The 21,138-nt window shown below is 34.1% G+C and overlaps 1 protein-coding gene and 1 long non-coding RNA gene across 3 annotated transcripts in view; one reads left to right on the top strand and one right to left on the bottom strand.

The window, feature by feature from the left end:
- URI1 (URI1 prefoldin like chaperone) overlaps window positions 1-21,138 on the top strand; it is a 63,697-nt gene that overhangs the window by 23,295 nt on the left and 19,264 nt on the right. The window contains exons 1-3 of one of the 2 annotated variants that reach the window (XM_040253954.1): window positions 9,037-10,566; window positions 11,432-11,510; window positions 12,567-12,702. In XM_040253954.1, coding sequence (XP_040109888.1) covers window positions 11,508-11,510; window positions 12,567-12,702 — 139 coding nt within the window. In that variant the 5' untranslated portion in view covers window positions 9,037-10,566; window positions 11,432-11,507. Of the gene's footprint in view, window positions 1-9,036; window positions 10,567-11,431; window positions 11,511-12,566; window positions 12,703-21,138 lie in introns of those variants that run through there. The other variant, XM_040253953.1, reaches the window with a different exon arrangement.
- LOC120873162 lies at window positions 7,258-9,283 on the bottom strand. Its single transcript, XR_005723398.1, has 2 exons — window positions 8,314-9,283; window positions 7,258-8,264 (listed from the first exon to the last, which is right to left on the bottom strand). It is a non-coding gene; the product is annotated as an uncharacterized LOC120873162 (long non-coding RNA).

Here is a 21,138-nt window from a genome sequence, read left to right as displayed (position 1 = left end):
TAGCTCCAAACTACAGAGCTTAGCTTATTTGCCTCCACATATCTTAAAGTAATATAGTACCTTATCTACATGTTAAACAATTAAAATAATTTTTTCCAGTTAATTTGCATTTTCCTCTGAATTATTTTTAATATGGCTCAGGAAACAGACTTTTATGTTTGTTTTTTAATGAGGATCTGATATTGCTGGAATCCAAATGGCCAGTGAATTTACCAATTTATTACATTAAAAAACTGAAACCAAGTGTCTCCATTCCTCTGAAAGCCGGAAATTGCTATTTGGGAGTGCTGTGGAATTCTTGTGAAGTTTTTATTATCTTAATTCCAGAAACAATGATTGAGTTTCTACCATATGCCAGTATTATACTGCTGTTTGGAACTGAAAGACCCTGCTGTGGAGAAATTCGGCAGTCCCCCAACCTTTTTGGCACTGGGGATCAGTTTTGTGGAAGACAGTTTTTCCATGTACTAGGGGTAGGAGGGATAGTTTTGGGATGATTCAAGTGCATTACATATATTGTGTACTTTCTTTCTATTATTATTATATTAGTTCTACCACGATTCATCAAGCAGTATATCTTTGAGGTTAGGGACCCTTGGAGAAATTCATAGTTGGACACTAAACAGGGAAATTACAATAATTCTGTGCTAGTTGGTTAGAGATAGGAAGCAAAACAGAGACAAATTATTTTTAAGGATGTCTCATGCACTGCTTTTAAAAACATGTTGCTTTTCACTAACCTTTGATGTTATTATAGTCTAAAATACAATTCATGTAACTAAGTTCCCCTTCTTTATGAGTACATACCAATATAATAAGGAGGAGCAAAATATGTGATTTTTTTTGAAGTGTTGTCTTAGGCTAGTGATGTTCATGTTTGTTTGTGCAGTTTTAGAAAATTCTTAAAGGGAAGAGTAATGAATTAGAATATTACCCTTCAAAGATAATCCGATCTTTTTTAATGTAGGACACAAAATAAAAATATTTATAGAAAAGGAGTAAAAATCATCCAGAGCAATGAGATCTGCCCCCAGAAATCTCTTTGAGAAAATTAATTCAGATCCCAGAACTTTGTTTTACTTAAAGACATTTATAGTATTTGTTTAATTAGTGAAGACATTTATAGTATTTGTTTAATTAGTAACAGATAAACAGGAAATGTTTGAGCCTAATAGTTGAGAATTTGTGTAACATTTTTAGAGCTAGTAGTGGTTTTCAATTTAGTGAAGATTTAAGAAGATTTTTAGGTACATCTTTTTTCCTATGTAATTCTTTTTACTTAACTCAGGAAATAAGGCATTATAAAATCCATACACTATTTTCTCATTAAAATGTCAGAGTACTTCCTAGTGTTTGATCCACGTGGGGCTGATAACTCTGTGTAGATTATTTGTAATTTTTTATCCTTTTAATTCTTTCCTAAAGAGCATGGAGGGATTTGGAGGCACAGACCTATGTTGGAATTCTGTCATTTTCTAACTTTGTCACCTTGGGTAAATTATGAAGATTCTTAAGTTTTCTTCTTGTAAAGTGATTAACTTGAAGATCAAGTGTGAGATAATGTCTATAGACTATCCAGACTGGCCCTTATAAATACAGTAACTCTGAAATCTTTTTTGAAAAGTTTTAAACTCATTGTTAGATGAAGAAAGAAGGAAAAATCAAAAACCCTCCAAAGCTTTGTAAATATTCCTGAGTATTTTGTGTTCACACCATTATCTTTTATCCTGATGGAGAGATGGTTTACTGAGTGGTATTGTTAAGCTTTTATTGTGTTCAAAAAACTTTCATTATGAAGAGTTTTAAAGGGTGACGGGATTGTGTACTGAACCCACATGTATCCACCACTCTGCTTCAGTGATTGTCAACTCATGGTTTGATCTGAACTGTTTGTTTCCTTTTAAAACAGTGCATCCTTCCCTATCCCCCATCTCTCAACTATTTTGGCATGAATCTGAAGCAGATCATTCCATGTGGACATATTTTAGTATACATCTTAGAGACATAAAGGATTCCCTATTAACTTTTTAAAATGTAAGTTAAAACATTTGAACTCATGACTACACCTGGGCATCACCAGGTGGTCAATACTGAAACACATTGATTATATTCTTTGCAGCTGAAGATGGAGAAGCTCTATACAGTCAGCAAAAACAAGACCAGAAGCTGACTGTGGCTCAGATCATGAACTCCTTATTGCCAAATTCAGACTTAAATTGAAAAAAGTAGGGAAAACCACTAGACTATTCAGATATGACCTAAGTCAAATCCCTTACAATTATACAGTGGAAGTGACAAATAGATTTAAGAGATTAGATTTGATAGACAACAGTGCCTGAAGAACTGTGGACTGAGGTTCGTGACATTGCACAGGAGGCGGTGATCAAGAACATCCCCAAGAAAAAGAAATGCAAAAAGACAAGACGGTTGCCTTGGGAGGCCTTACAAATAGCTAAGAAAAGAAGAGAAGTGAAAGGCAAAGGAGAAAAGGAGAGAGATACCCATCCGAATGCAGAGTTCCCAAGAATAGCAAGGACAGATAAGAAAGCCTTTCTCAGTGATCAATGCAAATAAATAAAGGAAAACATTAGAATGGGAAAGACTAGAAAATTAGAGATACCAAGGGAACATTTTTCCAGTAGTCATGTATGGATGTGAGAGTTGGACTGTGAAGAAAGCTCAGCACTGAAGAATTGATGCTTTTGAACTGTGGTGTTGGAGAAGACTCTTGAGAGTCCCTTGGACTGCAAGGAGATCCAACCAGTCCATTCTAAAGGAGCTCAGGCCTGGGTGTTCTTTGGAAGGACTGATGCTAAAGCTGAAACTCCAGTACTTTGGCCACCTCATGTGAACAGTTGACTCGTTTGAAAAGACTCTTTTGTTGGGAATGATGGAAGGCAGCAGGAGAAGGGGATGACAGAGGATGAGATGATTGGATGGCATCACTGACTCGATGAACATGAGTTTGAGCAAGCTCCAGGAGTAGGTAATGGACAGGGAGGCCTGGCGTGCTGCAGCCCGTGGGGTTGCAAAGAGTCGAACATGACTGAATGACTGAACTGAACTGATATTTATATAGTTGAAACTTTAAGAGGTACAGAAGGGTATAAATGGTATGTGGTTTCCCTCTTCTCTTGAAAATCTCACTTCTCTTCTTGGTAAATAACTGCTTATTTTTACCAGTTCCCTGCAAATCTTTGCAGAAATTACTTGCACAAGGGATGTATATTTGTATGTATATATGCCTGTATGTATTGTATGTGTATATTCTTCCACATGTTTATATATATTAAACTCCCACTCTGATTAAAGTGCAATCAAACTGTACACTGTTCATCACACTATGCAATACTACATTTTTGAGATGTTTTTAATCAGTAGTTACTTTATTTTGTTCCTGTGAACTACATAGTGTGTCAGATGTCTAATTTTTAGAGTTACCAAATACTTTTTGGTATTATTTTTTAAAAAATAAATAATGACCACAGGACAGAGTATGACTTCTACAACTCAAAATACATCCTTACTAAGCTGTTGTATCCATTTTTTATTATTCTTTAATAAAAGTACTCCAAGTGTACTGACACCACCCATTGGCCTGTATAATGTTCTTTGGTTGTGCATGTTGGACTGAACTTACCTCTGTTGTTTTCTGCTGATTTTGTTTGGGCTCACTCGGGTAGTTGCAGCCCCAAAATGGCCTCACCTGCAAGGCTGGTGGCTAGTGTGTGATGCTTAGCTGGGCTTCACTTTCCATGTGCTCTTTTTATCTGGCTTACTTTATATGATGCTACAAGGACAGCAAGAATGGAAGCTGCCAAGTCACATTCTGTTGGTCAAAGGAACTCATAAAACTAGACCAGGTTCAGAGGGAGGGGAAATAGACTCCATTTATTGGTGAGTGGATTGACAACAGATTTATGGTCATTTTTAGTGCACTATAGATGACTTCTGTTGAACATATTCCACAGAAAAAAGTCTCATTACCTGTGTTGATTTGTGAGAATTAAATGAAATGTGGTATGTGATGCCTGGCACATGGAAATCATCTATATCTTAGGCATTGTTTGTAATCAAAAGTTATATGCATGTGAATTGTTAAAGTCTTGTTTACTGCAGATTATCTTAAGAGAGTTTTAGGTATTAAGTGAAGTTATCTATGAAATTACCTGAAGCAGACTTAAATGAAAACATTAAATAAGCTGTTTTATATTGCTCAGATGTTTAATTCTGGAAAAAAATAAATTTGGAAATAAAAATTGTGAAGCTTTTGAACTTTGAGAGGGAGATTGTAAAGCAGACATGACATTTGTTATTTTTCAAGAGAAACTGGACCAAAAAAACACAGTTTTTACAATTATTATTATCTTTTTTCTGATGACATGTGTTAATACATGGTTTAGGATGTTAATAAGTAAGTTTTGAAATTCTTGTGTGTAATGTTTCAAAGCAAATTAAGATCCCCCCCCAAAAAATATTCAAGTTGAATGTTTTAAGAATGATTTTTTAAGAAACAAAATTTGTATTAAATTTTTTATTTTGTATATAAAATGAAAGCATTTATAAAAAGGTTGAAATGAGAAAAGAATAAAGGTACATTTTCTCATAATTCTGAGGAGAAGCTAAATTCTCTCCCTCTCTTGAAAATATTTTACTTTGTTTCTTTCAGCTTCTTAATTCTATATGTGTGTTTATGTCACAAATGTCAAATTGTAAATGGGTAAGGCTTTTGTTTTTAAAAGAGTTAATGATTTGTAAACTGTAATTGCAATTTGTTACTTCTAGGAGTCCCCTGCCTAGCCTTTATGTCTTTTTTTGGAAAAACCACACTAGTTTGATACTTAAAGCATTTCTGAAAATAAAAGGCAAAATTATATGTTATAGGGGAATTTTTTTCCTCCCAGAGAGTATTATAAAGCATTATAAAAAGAATCCCTAATGACATCTCATCATTTAGAACAGTCTTTGATGATGTGTTTCCAGTGTCCATATACTTTATTTGGTTCACAATTTCTCAGAATCAGCTTAAGTCCAGTGAGTATTTTGGTATATCTGATTGAGGCTACATTTCAATTTGATTTGGCTACCTCATGATTTTTCATCTTTGTGTTAACCATTTTAGGTTTGAAAACTACACTTGTTTGCATTCTGAGTTTTTTCATTTTCCATTCAGTTTTGCTTATTTTTTATACAATGAGAGCAGCCTACAGTAAAACTTTCAAGCACAGCACTGTGTGAGGATGAAGGTTAAATATTGGAACAGTACTGCTTGACTGAGAGGCGGCTCACTCGTGAGTTCACGCTGTTTTGAGCTGTGTATACTTAGTAGCTCAGTTGCGTCCGACTGTCTGCAGCCCCATGGATGGTAGCCCACTAGGCTCCTCTGCCCGTGGGATTTTCCAGGCAAGGATACTGGAGTGGGTCTCCACTTCCTACTCCCGGGGATCTTCCTGACCCAGGGATCAAATCCGGTCTCTTGCGTCTCCTGCGTTGGCAGGCACGTTCTTTACCCCTAGGGCCACCTGGGAAGCCTTTGTTTTTGAGATACAAAAGTCTAAATTCTAATGTACTGAGACAAAAGGAGGTGTTGGTATCAGTGTGTGATTAAGGAAAATGTAAGCTGTAAAAAAAATTTGGCTTGTGTACAGTTTAATGTTTTTACTAATTTGTTTTGAACTCTTGACCAAATTAGTGACAGTTTCCCCATTTTTTAAAAAAAATTTAAATTGAACTAGTTAAAAATAATTTTGAGAATTTTAAGTATTTGCTGGGTTCAAGGCCAGGATTGCTGTGTTTTTTTTTTTTTTTTTTACTCATATAAGACCTCTTGAAACAAATAGTGACCTCAAGGGATTTATGAGTGGGCTTCTGTTGAAATTGATGCAAAATACAGGGCCTTTTTATGAGGAAAGGATCTAGAGGTTTTATCAGTCTTTCATAGGTGTCAATAGCCATAAAGAGTTATGAGTCACTGTTCTAAGAAAACAACACACAACAGTTTACTTTTTTCTAAAATGCAATTTAGAAATAAAATATAGAAAACAAGTTGAAATGACAAAACTTACAAATTATGTTAGACTAAGTAGAAACTGATGCATATAGTCAAAGCTTAAGTCAGTTATAAATTTAACATATCTAAAGTCATCTTTTCTTAAAAGTTCCTTCTTTTGATTTGTTGTAGAAATATATATCAGTTGTAGAAAATTTAGAAAATAAAATAAAAATTACCTCTAAACTCATCACCTAAAGCAGTTGGGCACTTTGAGGGTATTTCTTTCATACTTAGAGTAATATATTTTTGTAACTTTTAAACTTTCTTATGTTGAATTCATGTCTCATTTTATTCATAGAGCAAAAGAAGGCTGATAAAGAAACAGGCACCTGTGGTAAACTGACAAATCTCAAGTTACATGTGCATGGTTATTGGTATGGGGCACAAACAAATTCCCCTGTCCCACCTTTGCTGTGTATATTCATTGTACTCTCTTGTCTCATTGCTGAAAACTTAAATTGGAGAAATCTAGTAGGATGTTAAGACTTCCCTGGTGGCTCAGCTGGTAAAGAATCTGCCTGTAATGCAGGAGACCTGGGTTCGAACTCTGGGTTGGGACGATCCCTAAAGGAGGGCATGGCAGTCCACTCCAGGATTCTTGCCTGGAGAATCCTCATGGACAGAGGAGCCTGGCAGGCTGCAGTCCATGGCGTTGCAGAGTCAGACACAACTGAGCGACTAAGCAGTAGCAGCCATACAATGTTAGATGCATCTGTCTCTGTTTAGATAATTTTGTTTCATTAAACTTCTGAAAAATTACTAAGTTTTTATATTTAGGTTCATCTTTCTATTTCTAAAAGTAAAGTTTTCTCGTGGACTCAGAATATAAAGAACATGGATTATTTATCAACATCTTCTGATATGTCTCCTAGGTATGAGTTGAGATAAAGGAATATGTGACCATATTGCCTGAATTTTGTAGTAGATGTCATTTCTCTTACTAGTAATTTGTTTTACCATGACCGTTAAAAAAATGCTGTTGATTTAGTACAGATACTTTTAAATGGTTAAAAGTGTATTTCCCATCAATTACAGAAGGCACAACCATGTAGATCCTTCTTTCAAGAATGTTTTTATTGCTTAATATAACCTTGATAATTTGTTTATGCCGTTTAAGAGGATACTTTTAAAAAACTCAGTCATTCCATTCTTTAGAAATGAGAAACATTTCTCTCTTTACCATGCCTGAATTCAGCATTCCTCTGTTTTCTTAATTTTTGAGGTTAAAAACCCAGGCATCCATCAAGCCAGCAGATCTTGGAGAAGCGTTGCAAAAAAAAAAAAAAAAAGGAAAAAGACATGCTATATTTGAGTGATGATCCCTGCAGCATATGGCATAATGCTTGGTTGCAGAGCAGGCGCTCAATAAATGGTGAATTGAATTGAAACAAAGGTTTCTTGGATGCTTAATAGGACATTTCAGAGTGGGTATGATGGACTAAGAATCATTTCTAAAGAAAATTGTATATATATGCCAAAATCTTTGGGTTTTATAATTTCTCAAATTAACAAACAAAGAATTAACTCTGCCCCAGATCAACCTAGATATTAGCATTAATGTAAACCCCTTTCCTTCTTTTCCCTTTAAGCATCTCTTGGTATTTTCTCCTTTTTTGTTTAGAATAGTAGGTAAAGAGAATGATAGGAGTTTTTTTTTTCTTTTTAAATGGGCTTAATGTCAATACTTCCTGCCTATTACAACTTCATACTTTAAAGAGAAAAATGAACAAATTTTGTTTCAGTGAATTGTTTTCTGTTTTTACTATTGAAAGCTGGAAATTGGAGTACTCACTTGGGATGTAGAACTTTTTTCTTTTGCTTTACAAAGGTTTCCTGTTTTACCATGCCTTTAAGAAGAGGGTTAAAGAGTTCCTTTCATATTTCTCCCATCTCCTTTTTAATATTCTATTATGAAAATCTTCAAATCTACAGAAAAATTGAAAGAATTATATGGATGAAACTTGATCACATAGCTATCCATACATCAACCCTTAGTCCATTTTTTAATGATGTGTTTCAAAGAAAATTGTGGACATCTGCATACTCCACCTGTAAATACTTGACGGTACATGTCATTTAGCTTGCTCTCTCATACTTTTTGCAGCCTTATGAAAGTAAGATATTTCTCATGAGATCTGTCCTGATCTTCATCCTTAAGGTTAAGGCTAGTTTGCAGTTATGTCCTTTTTTGCTGCTGCTCTTTAAAAAAAACCTTAGGAAAAAAAAAAATAAATAAAAAATAAATAAAAAATAAAAAAAACCTTAGGTGTATCTCAGAAGGCTTATAGCATATGATTCGCAAGATTTAGAAGAAGATTATGAAAGTTTCTTCTGTGCCATATAACAGTGCTTTAGTTCTTATTTTCTGTAAGTAACATTGCATGAGGATGTTTGGTGAAAATTAAATCTTATTTATTGGGTAATTCTTTTAAATTAAGAATTGAAGGTTGAACCTAATCTGTAGGGATCAGATATAGTGAAACCAAACAAGGAAGTCTTATCTAGTAATGGAATAAATAAGTAGGCTTGAGAGATTTATCCTAACTACATCTGGGTTTTATTTTCATCTGAAAAAAAGTTATTTTAAGCAGTTGGCTTCTTTGACTACATATTTTACAGTCTCCAAAAATTTAGTTATATATTTCTGAGTGGTAAAATAGAAAAAAGTCTATTCAGATTTTGGTACAAACAAAGATACCTTCCATAACACATTAGTTCTTAGAGTCATTTTGTGTTTTCTGCTCTGTAGGCTTTGTGATCTTTTATGGCATTTTTTTTTTTAAGGCTGGAGTATTAGAGGAGGGACTATTTGGAGATAACTTTTTGACCAAGCACTTGATCCTGAATATTTCCTCTAGTGGGAATTTCAGGGAGAGAGTTCCTCAAGCCATGATTTCTTCCAGTGGCACTGCTTGACTCTACTTGCCTCCCTTCAAAAAGGATTTTTGCATGAACTGTTTTTTAAATTATCTTCTCCTTTCTTTGTGTATTTTTAGAAAACAATTAAAAATTTAGAAGTAACAACTCCGATCTTAAACTGTTCTCCAATATGTCCACAGTTTTTTTCTTCTAGAGAGAATTACTGATTTAGTTTAAAACCGAATATGCTTTGGAATACTGACATTGACCTCTTGTAGTGTCTTTGATTGAATCTTCTGTTCTTTTAATATATAAAAGAGATGTTTTGTTAGAAACCTGCCCCCCTTTTCAGGTGTATTTACCAAAATAGTACATATTGATTGCTAACTTTAATATTAGCCTTTAAACAATTAATAGAAACGTTTAGGGCTTCCCTGACGGCTCAGATGGTAAAGAATCTGCCTGCAGTGCAAGAGACCTGGATTTGATCCCTGGGTGGGGAAGATCCCCTGGAGAAGGATATGGCCACCCACTTCAGTATTCTTGCCTGGGAAATCCCATGGACAGAGCAGCTTGGTGCAGTTGCAAAGAGTTGGACACAACTTAGCAACTAACATTAGTCATCTAAGCATTTGCCAAATTACTTATGTAAAACTGCTAATGTTTATAGATTTAATGAGTTCACGGTGTTCAGGCATTGTGTCACTTCAGTTCTTCCAAACTGTCCCACTTATTGCTCACAGCAGTCCTGTTTCTAGAAGCTTCCTGAATTGTTAGGTTTAGTTATACTGTCTTTAAGTAAGTTGTGCTATTTGTATCAAATTGAATGAATTTTACACAGTGAAATTATCTTAGTGGGTAATACAGTCTTTCTTTCAAATTTAGAATTGGTGTTTTTGATACTTCATGGGAAAAGTGTCATTGAAGGCTCAATGTATTTAGGTGTTCAGTGCTGGGCAAGGTGTTAAACCATTTATATTTAGTCCTCTCTGAATCTGTGAGATAGGTATTATTTCAATTTTTTACCATTGAAGATACTAAGTCTAGGATTAATTTGTTAAATGGTGGAGCAGGGACTGATCCTCTGGTCTGACTTCGAAGCCATGTTCTTTCTGGTATATAGGCCTGTTCCTACCATTTTATTCATATAAAAATATCCAGAAAAATGACTTTTGCCTTAAACAAAAACATTTTATGTTTATTTATATACAGGGATTTGAGAGGAAAGTTTTTAAAAAACACTTGAGGATTAAAAATTAAAAGGCTTGCTTGATAGAATACTGGTCAGAAGACCTAGGTTAAGGTCATTGCTACCTCTCCTTAATAGAGTGGATCTAATTTCTCTTAAATATGTGTTTTTTTCCCATTTTTCTTCTGCTTTCTCTTTTGTAAAAAGGAAAATATCGATGTGACATTTACTACAGGAATATTTTTACGATGAATTAAAATATGTGAAATTCCTTGATATTTTTAAGACTAAATAAGATGATTTTTATTAATTTAAGTTTGTTGCTTTAGGGGAGCTAAGGAGTAAATTGAAACCAATTCCATGAACAGTCATTTTTATTACCTGGAGAGTGATTATCTATACTGCAATTTATCCTAATTTTAATTTGATAATTTCTACATGTTCTTTTAAATTACTTGCTGAATTGGTGAGTTTTTGTTTTTGTTATTTTTTTTTAAATTGAGAAAACCATCCTTCTGCTTTAAAAAATTTCAGTGCTCTGGTTTTGCTTGCAGCCTGCAGCCTAGCAGGGAACCCTTTGGAAACCACATATCCACAGAAGGTTTGAGACAAGTTCAGTGTAGGGCTATTCAGTTCCAGCAGCTGTGAGAACTGAGTATGGTTCACAGTGTGGGAGAAACATCACCATTTCTGCTCCTACAGATTTATATCTTTTGGTGGTCTGAAATTAGTTTATCAGGTAGCTCTGTTTGTATATAACATGGAATTGACTCCAAAACCCAAAGGAAATACTTTTTATAGTACTTCTACCTAACTTCTTCTAGCTCCTGATTGATTCTCTCTCACCTCAGTAACAGTATGAATAACTGAAGAGTTGATGACTCCAGATTTTCAACCCAAAGTTTTCTGAGGAGGACAGACTGAAGCATCTGCTCAGATTTTGTGTTGATGATTTCCGTTTCACAACCAGTGTTTATTCTCTCAAAAGCTTTTCTCAGCTCTCTTCTTCCTTCATCTTGAGCCCATTTCCCTCCAAACTTCCTGTCTCCCTTAATTTCCAAATTTTCTTTAGTTCAGATGATCCTCTACTTTAGGAAACAATAATTCTCAAGATATGTGTGTTCTATATCTAAAAGCTGAGAGTCTTAATTCTTTGATAAGTGGTGGAATAATGCCGTTGCTAAATTTTGTAGAAACACGATTTTAAAATTAAACACTTTAATCTTTAAATTGCTGAAATTAGGTTTTTGATTAGTTTATGATATGTAGCCTACTTGAGGAACCATTAATTTGGGTATTAATATAGTATTTGGTATTTTTTTTGTCAACAGGAAGAAGGTAGATAATGACTATAATGCTCTTCAAGAAAGACTCAGTACTTTGCCTGATAAGTTGTCTTATAATATCATGGTATGTTTGATGTATTTCTTTTAAAGTAGAATATTGTTTCTTGTAAAGATGTTAACTATGTAAAGTAAAAAGGTGTTTCTTTGCTTTATGTGTATTGATTTACAAGTTGACTCCCTGGACTAGATCAGAGATAACTACCATAGTAAGGAAGGTTTCTGTTTTACTTTATAATAATGCACTAATTGTGGTAATAGTTGGTATTCTTTTCCTTTTTTAGATTTATATCAAATTATGTTATGACATAAATGGCATAAATTTTAGCATAAAATTTGACATATTTGATATGCAAATTTACTATGTTAGCAAACTAATTACAACAGAAATATGGCATGTAGTCATTTCCTGTTAACCAGAGCAGCAGTAGACCATAATGTTATGTATCTTGGAGAATTAAACCCTAGAACATTGATTTTATGTATATAAAGGTGCTGCTAATTTTTTTTTAATATTCAGATCTTCATATCAACATATCATTCTATTTGTGAGCCCTGAATGAGATTCTTTGCATGAATATTCTTTTTCATGAAGACTGTGTTCTTAAGTTAGACCAGATATTTTGAAAATACATTGTTCTTTATTTTACTAGCTCAAATATTTCATAAATTTTGTAAACCTTTTAAAGCTCTTTATTTGTTAATTCCTGTTTTGCCCCCAAAAGACACTATTTTCTCAGAAATAATTTTCAGTTGAAAAAAATCAAAGTTAGTCTTTATTAGTACTTTGTTTCTAGTTTGCTTTCATTTAGATTTATGACTGAGCAAAAAATAAATATGTTTGGAAGCAACGCTGATTTCTCTGAAAGCTATTCTTGTAAATATGTTCATTTCTTTTCTAGTTTTAATGTTGATAAATTAACCTAAATTTTTTCCAAACTTTTCCTAGTGAAATTATAATGTTAAATGTCCATGAAGTTGACACTTTATTTTTCTTAGTGAGGAAATTTTTTAAAAAAGACCTCCACACAGAGCTTTTAATGCTGTTTCATAAAATGCAGTTTTTAGTGTTTTTAATTTTTTTTAACCTTCTCTCTCTTTTTTTTTTTTTTTTGAACAATAGGTACCATTTGGCCCCTTTGCCTTCATGCCAGGAAAACTTGTCCATACTAATGAAGTCACTGTTTTACTTGGGGACAATTGGTTTGCAAAATGTTCAGCAAAGCAGGCTGTTGGCTTAGTTGAGCACCGGAAAGAACGTATGTACTAATTATAAATGATGTTTCTTTGCTGGATATTTATTGGTTCACAAAGTGCCAGGCTGATGGACTGTTTGTTATTAACAGTACCTTGCATTGATTTATTAGATAAGTGTCACAAGTCTCCAGGCTATTTGCGATTTTGTTGAATTGGAGATAGTTTGAGCAGATCCAGCATTTGAAAATGTGGACTGGAGAATGGAACATCTGGGTTGGAAATGTCATCCACATTAGCATTTTTTTAGAAATTACCAGGTGTGACAGTCATCACACATGGTTTTGTAGATGGCAGTTGGATAGATACAAGAATTGCGGTCATTTTATATTTTATAATTGGTTTGCTTTAGTTGCTTTTCAAGACTTTATTTTTCCCCAGAATACTTGAGAACACAGAGGAATTTGCTTGTTACTTATTGGACTAGGATAAATATCTATTTGCAAAGTAGAAACAATTCTTAAACATGTGTTTTGGTTTGGAAGAACTCATGTTTCCAATTTACAGAAGAAAAGGCCAGGTGTGGAGAAATGCTATCTACAACATCACTCTTAAATGGTTTGAGGTTTCTGCCTCATTTCATTGAGGTCATTCTAGTTTTCTTTAGATAGTGTTTGTTGGTTTATGTATGTCCATCCATACATTTTTTAGTTGGTTTGATTCACTTGGGCTCTTAGTTGCATTTTAATATTAGGTCTGTTTAATATCTAATACATGTTTTCATTTCTGTAATAGCATACTTAAATTGATAGCATAATATCACCCATACCTGCTTTTTACTCTTCTACTTAAATGTGTCTCTGAAAACAAATTTTTGAGGCTCCTTCTGTTTAAATGAGGTCATGTAGATAGAAAACAGCTGAGTTTTCTAAAGCTGAAATTATTTCACTTATATATGAGTGGGTACTAGTTGGAGAACTCATTTACTCAGTGAAATTCTGGAATCTATATTTGGAGACTCTAATTGCAAGTCAAAGCCTGTAAGTTTATAATTGATATATATTTTGATCTTTTGTGACACTAATCAGAATCGTATTGTTTGGCCTGTGTATAATTCCTGGCAATGATAATTCTTTTGGCATTCTTACATTAAAGTAAGTCATGTATATTAGAGCCAAGAGAATGGGTATAATTCTTTAAAGGTCTTTCTTAATGGTGAAGACTTGCTTTATTTACTGGGGAAACTGCTGATAAGAAATCAGTTCATCTTTTGAAATTTGTTCACTTTGATTTTCATTTGGATGTTTCAGCAAAGAAATCTTTAGAATCATTTTGACTTATATTAATGAAAGAACACTTTTAATAGATGAGAGCTCTAGAATAGCAAAATTTTTTTTGGTAAATCACTTTCTAGTGTTAAATACAGTTTTAGGAAGTGACCAAAGCAATGACTTTTGGGATCAATATTTATCTAAAATATTTTTTGGAATATATATATATAATTATGTTTGAGAATCTGTTTTGGTAAATGAATTCTAAATAGTTGTTTTCTTCACAGTTTTATAGTAATTTATAATTGAAGAAATTGTTTAGGCATATTATTATTATTGTACTTAATATGCCTAAACAATTTCTTCATTTATAATTGAAGAAATTGTTTAGGCATATTATTATTATTGTACTTAATATGCCTAAACAATTCCTTCAATTATAAATTACTATAAAACTGTGAAGAAAACAACTATTTAGAATTCATTTACCAAAACAGATTCTCAAACATAATTATGTATATATATTCCAAAAAATATTTTAGATAAATATTGATCCCAAAAGTCATTGCTTTGGTCACTTCCTAAAACTGTATTTAACACTAGAAAGTGATTTACCAAAAAAAATTTTGCTATTCTAGAGTTCTCATCTATTAAAAAGTGTTCCTTCATTAATATAAGTCAAGCCTGGCATGCTGCGATTCATGGGGTCGCAAAGAGTTGGACACGACTGAGTGACTGAACTGAACTGAAGAAAAGATACTTTATTTTTCTTAAGGCAGAAGAAATATAACAGGTTAAACATACTTACCTCAGGGTCAACAGGGTAATGGGGGAAGGTGAAGGGAGGTCATTGAATGTTTAAAAAGTATTAAAGGACAAAATGGGTTTAACACAACAGTAAGAGGATTCAGAGGCAGTAACTCAGAGGAAGATGATTTCTAAAAGAAAGATGGCAAGCTCAGTGCCCTACCCTTTTGCTCACGTCTGGCATTTTGTCATTTAACATGAATATGAGCAGCTTTTTTAGTTTTCTAATTTTTTAAATGATTAGAGTGAAGTTGGCATTTTATTTGGTATACTGTTCTATTAGTTACAACTAATTGTGATTAAAGATTTGTTTAACCAGCACTGCAATCAGGAAGCAGAATAGGATACAGGATATACCATAGTCAGTAAGGACACAGGACCACACCGAAAACTCTCGTGTTTTCCTTTTCATGGTCATGTACTGTTACCCCTGATCTGTCTCTATCACCTTTTCCAGAATGCCATATCAGTGGAATCACACACTAGATAACCTTCTGAGACTAACTTTGACTCATCCAGTTTGTTCTGTGTATGAAAAGGTAGTAGTGTAAACACTACTTCATTGCTGAATAGTGTTCCATTACATTCATGTACACAGGTTTTCTGTTTATCCATTGAAAGACGTTTGGCTTTGCTTCCATTTTTGGCAGTTACAAACGGAGTTGCTATATATCTTTTTGTACAGGTTTTTATGTGACCATAAATTTTGTTTGCTATTGAGACATACCTGTTCTCTTTTGGTGTCTGGCTGGCTGGCCTCACAGATGGTATTCATTCCTCTGCACTGCTTCGAAAGAGCTTAAGAATTGGTGTTAATTCTTCTTTGAATGTTTGGTAGAATTCATCTGTGAAGCCATCTGTTCTAGGCTTTTATTTAAAATAAGAAGGTTTTGGATTATTAATTAAATCTTCCTTGTTCTAGGACTACACAGATTTTCTGTTTCTTCTTGTTTCAGTTTTAGTAGTCTGTATGTTTCCAGGAATTTGTCCGTCTAGCTTATCAGGTTTGTTGGCATTTAACTATTATTCTTTCATATTCCTATTTCTGTAAAATAAGTAGTAGTATCTCCATTTTAATTTTTTAATTAATACACTTCTTACTTAAGATTCAGGTTTTTATTCTTCCTCTGCAGGTTTACTGCATATTTCATTTCAGATTCTATATGTGAGTGTATAAAGGCATCTCTTGTTTTTATTTATGGTTTTAGTCATCTGAGTCTTCTTTCTCTTTTTTCTTTGCCAGTCTAGGTAAAGGCTTATCCATTTTGTTGGTCTTCTCAAAGAACCAACTTTTTAATTTTGTTGATTGTTTTCTGTTGTTTTTCTTGTCTTTGTTTTATTTCTACTCTAATCGTTGTTATTCTTTCCTTCTGGTAGCTTTGGATATAGTTTATTATACTTTTTCAAGTTTCTTAAAGCATATGAGATTATGATTTGAGATTTTTTTTAATGTAGGTTGTTTACAGGTATAAATCTCTTAGCATTGGTTTCTCTGCATCCTGTAAATTTTGATCTGTTGTGTCTTCATTTTTGTTGATCTCAGGGTATTTTTTAGTTTCCTTTATAATTTCTACTTTGACGCATTCATTGTTTTGTTAAATTTCCTTGTTTGTTAATTTTCCATTTTGCCTTCTGTTGTTGGTTTCTAGTTTCATTTCATTCGATTGAAACCATACAAAGTATTGTTTCCAATCTTCTGAAAAGGTTTAAGGCTTGCTTTGTGACCTGTCATGTGGTCTTTCTTAGAGACTGTTGTGTTTCCCTTAGAAGAATGGGTACTCTCTTCCTGTTGGGTGAATATTCTGAATGTATCTGTTAGGTCTGTTTGTTCTATAGTATTATTAAGGTCCTCTTTCCTTATCAGTCTCCTTTGTGGTTCTTTTGTCCTTTATTGACATCTCCAATTCTTATTGTAGAACCACTTGAACTGTGTCATTTTTTGCTTCATATATTTGAGGCTCTGTTGCTAGGTTGTGTGTATTTTCTATATTTAAAAATTTTATTGATGTATAGTTAATTTATAAGTTTTAATTTTTATTATACAGCAAAATGATTCGGTTATACATACATAAATTCTTTTCCATTATGGTTTGTCACAGGATATTGAATATAGGTCCATGTGCTGTACAATAGGACCTTGTTGTTTATCCATCCAGTATATAATAGTTTGCATCTGCTAATCCCAAGCTCCCAATCACTCCTTCCCCCACTTCCCCTCTCCCTTGGCAACCACAAGTCTGTTCTCTATAGACGGACCTTAGTTGGCAAAGTAATGTCTCTGCTTTTGAATATACTATCTAGGTTGGTCATAACTTTTCTTCTAAGGAGTAAGTGTCTTTCAATTTCATGGCTGCAATCACTTTAGATTCCACATATAAGTGATAGTGTGTGGTATCTGTCATTCTCTTTCTTTCTTTGCTTTACTTAATTAAGTATGATGATCTCTTAGTCCACCCATGTTGCTGCAAATGGCATTATTTCATTCTTTTCATAGCTGAGTAATATTCCATTGTATATTCATGCATTTTTATCCATTTATCTGTCCATTGACATTTAGATTGCTTCCATGTCTTGCTATTATAAGTAGTGCTGCTGTGAATTTAGGGGTGCATGTATTTTTCCCCAGTTATACTTTTGTCTGGATGTATGTCCAGGAGTGGGATTGCTGGATCATATGGCAACTCTGGTTTTAGTTTTTGTGAGGAACCACCATACTGTTTTCCATAGTGGCTGCATCAGGTTTGAGTTCCCACCAACAGTGTAGGAGGCTTTCTTTTTCTCCACATCCCCTCCAGCATTTGTTATTTGTAGACTTTTGATGATGGCCATTCTGACTGGTGTGAGGGTGGTACTTCATTGTGGCTTTGATCTATGTTTCTCTGATAATTAGTGATGATGAGCATCTTTGCATGTGCCTGTCCATCCTCCTAATCTGTGCCTTCCTACTCTATATTGTAGTTTAATGCATTTACAGTGACTTTATAGAGTATTGCCATTTTATTATTTTTTGATATGTCTTTTGTACAGCTTTTATATATCTCATTTCCTTCATTATTGCCTTCCTGTGTGTTTAGTTGGTTTTTTTTCTTTGTGGTAATGTGTTTTGATCCCCTTTCTCATTTCCTTTGTTAATGATTTATAAGTATTTTGTTTGTAGTTACTATGGAGATTACTTACAACATTGTAAAGTTGTAACAATGAACATATTTTGAATTGGTTCCAACTTAACTTCAGTCCTCCAATATTCTGGCCTGGAGAATTCCATGGGCTGTATAGTCCATGGGGTTGCAAAGTCAGACATGACTGAGCAGCTTGCACTTTGGGCTTCCTTGGTGGCTCAGCTGGTAAAGAATCCGCTTACAATGTGGGAGACCTGGGTTTGATCCCTGGGTGGGGAAGATGCCTGGAGAAGGGAAAGGCTTACACACTCCAGTATTCTGGCCTGGAGAATTCCATGGACTGTATAAGTATAGTCCATGGGGTTGCAAAGAGTCAGACACGACGTAGCGACTTTCACTTTCTAACTAAAATAACTTAGAAAAAGTTTTCTGTATAGCTCTGTTCCTTCTTTATGTTATCAGTGTCACAAATCATACCTTTATATTGTGTACCTATTAACAGATTTATGATGATTTTTTAATACACTTCTCTTTTTACATCCTGTAGCAAATAAAAAGTGGAATTACAAACTGTAATGACAGTTATACTCTTTTTAATTTTTGCCAGTGTTTCCCTTTCCTAGAGGCATGTAGCTTTTAGTTACTGTCTAGTGTCCTTTCATTTCAACTGAAGAATTCCCTTAAGTTTTTCGTAGGGCAGGCATAACAATAAGGAACTCCTTCAGCTTTTGTTTATTTGGAAATGTCTTAATTTACCCTTCATATATGAAGGACAGGTTTGATGAATGTGGGATTCTCAATTGAGAGTTTTTTCTCTCAGTATTTTAAGCCTACTGGAATTCTGACATCCAAAGTTTCTATTAAGAATTCTGCTTATATTGTTATGAAGATCTCTTGTGATGATTTTCTTTTTCTTTGCTGTTTTGAAGATTCTCTGTCTTTCAAAAGTTTGATTATGTATCTTGGTATGGGTCTCTGGGTTTATTCTACCTGGAATTAGTTGAGGTTTTTGGATTTGTGGAGTTGTTGATCTTTGGGCAAATTTAGAATTTGTTTGGCAGCTATTATTTCTTCAGATAATCCCTTTGCCACTTTCTCTTCTAGTTCTTGAGACTCCCTTAATGTACATATTAATCTATCTGATATGTCCCATGAATCCCTTAGGCTCAGTTCACTTTCTTCATTCTTTTTCTTTCTATTCATTAGACTTGATGATTTCAAATGTCTAATCTTTGAGTTCACTGACCCTGCTTTTCTTCTGCTTGTTCAAATATGTTGTTGACCCTAAGTGAATTTTTGAATTTAGTTGTTATATTTTTCAACTCCAGAGTTTGTTTGGTTCCTTTTTATAATTTCTGTCACTTTGTGGATGTTCTCACTTTCTTCATGTATTGTTTTTAAAATTTACTTTCAGTTCAGTTCAGTTGCTCAGTCGTGTCCGACTCTTTGCGACCCCATGAATCGCAGCATGCCAGGCCTCCCTGTCCATCACCAACTCCCGGAGTTCACTCAGACTCATGTCCATCGAGTCCGTGATGCCATCCAGCCATCTCATCCTCTGTCGTCCCCTTCTCCTCCTGCCCCCAATCCCTCCCAGCATCAGAGTCTTTTCCAATGAGTCAGCTCTTCGCATGAGGTGGCCAAAGTACTGGAGTTTCAGCTTTAGCATCATTCCTTCCAAAGAAATCCCAGGGTTGATCTCCTTCAGAATGGACTGGTTGGATCTCCTTGCAGTCCAAGGGACTCTCAAGAGTCTTCTCCAACACCACAGTTCAAAAGCATCAATTCTTCGGCACTCAGCCTTCTTCACCGTCCAACTCTCACACTTTAGTTATTTGTATTTCTCTTTAGTTGTTTGAGCATATACACAGACAGTTGTTTTAAAGTCTTGTTCTAGTATATCTGATGCCTCTGTTTCTTCAGGGAGTTTCTGGAGATTTATTTTGTTCTTTTGAATGGACTATGTTTTCCTTTTTACTGTATCCTTTAAGATTTTCTGATGAATGATGAAAATTGGGCATTTGAAAAAACAAGTTTATGTGGAATGTGTATTGCAGATAATAGGCTGGTAAGAAACTTTTGTGATTTATCTTATGAGGCAGTATGTGCATCCTTTAGTATCTTCAGTGAGGTATATCTTAAATGCATTGATACTTTGTTATAAAGTATAAATTTTTGACTTTTGGTTTTATCTACATAATAAATGTACATAGCTTTAAAACATCATATACCTTAAAATAATGAAAAAGTAGCATCCTTCTGTGTACCTCTCTGCTTCTAGTCCTCACTCCATAGAGATATTTCATTTAGTGTTTAAGCTGATTTTTTGCTTTGTTCTTTTTATGTATACTTCCCAAGTACTTTGCATATTCTATTTTCTTGATTCTTTTTTTCCAATTTTATGTAGTATCTATTATGCCTACCTATAATTGAAGGATAACATTTAATTCATTTACATCTTCTCCCTGTCCATTAATCTTTTTAGTATTTTTTATTACAATTTTTGTTTACTCAGCATTCATACTTAACTGTAATTCCATTTCTATTTTTGAACAACCTTTCATTTGAAGTTTACTGTTTTATTTTTGTTTGTTGCATAAAGTTATGTATCTATTGTTAATTCAGCCAAACACTTTTATTCTTGGAGACCTCTGTACTAGAGTCCTTCATAGTCTTGGCTTTGATTTGTACTTGCTCCCATCTTGAATTTCAAAGAATGTCTATCTTCCTAGTCTTTTCCTTTATCACTGAACCATATCTTTGCCTCTTATTTATTTCCTATTTCTTGATTCCCATGGAATCTCCTTTCAAGTTTTACTCATTTTGTTGGAGGGTGTGTGTGTGTGTTAGTCACTCAGTCATGTCCAACTCTTTGCAACCCCATGGACTACAGTCGGCCAGGCTCCTCTGGCCCTGGAATTCTCCAGGCAAGAATACTGGAGTGGGTTGCCCTTTCCTCCTTCAGGGATCTTTCCAACCCAGGGACCAAACCTGGGTCTCCTGCATTACAGGCAGATTCTTTATCGTCTGAGCCACCAGAGGATAACCTTCAGTAATTTTCTAGAAAGGTGTGTGGGAGATATAGTTTTTGAAATTTTGCATGTCTGCAAATATTTTTTATACTCCTGCTTTTTGTAACTCATCTATTTAGAATTCAAAGTTGAAACAGTTTTGAAGGCTTTCTGTCTTATGTGTTGCTGTTTAAAAATCTGATGCCATCACTTTCCTTTGTATGTGACTGTTTTTTCCCTTTAGAAGTTTTAGGTTCCTGTCTTACTCTTAATGATCTGAAGTGCTACTGTGA

The sequence above is a fragment of the Oryx dammah genome, unplaced genomic scaffold, assembly GCF_014754425.2.
Source record: "Oryx dammah isolate SB20612 unplaced genomic scaffold, SCBI_Odam_1.1 HiC_scaffold_13, whole genome shotgun sequence".
Lineage (NCBI taxonomy): Eukaryota > Metazoa > Chordata > Mammalia > Artiodactyla > Bovidae > Oryx > Oryx dammah.
This window is presented reverse-complemented; position numbering and strand designations above follow the sequence as displayed.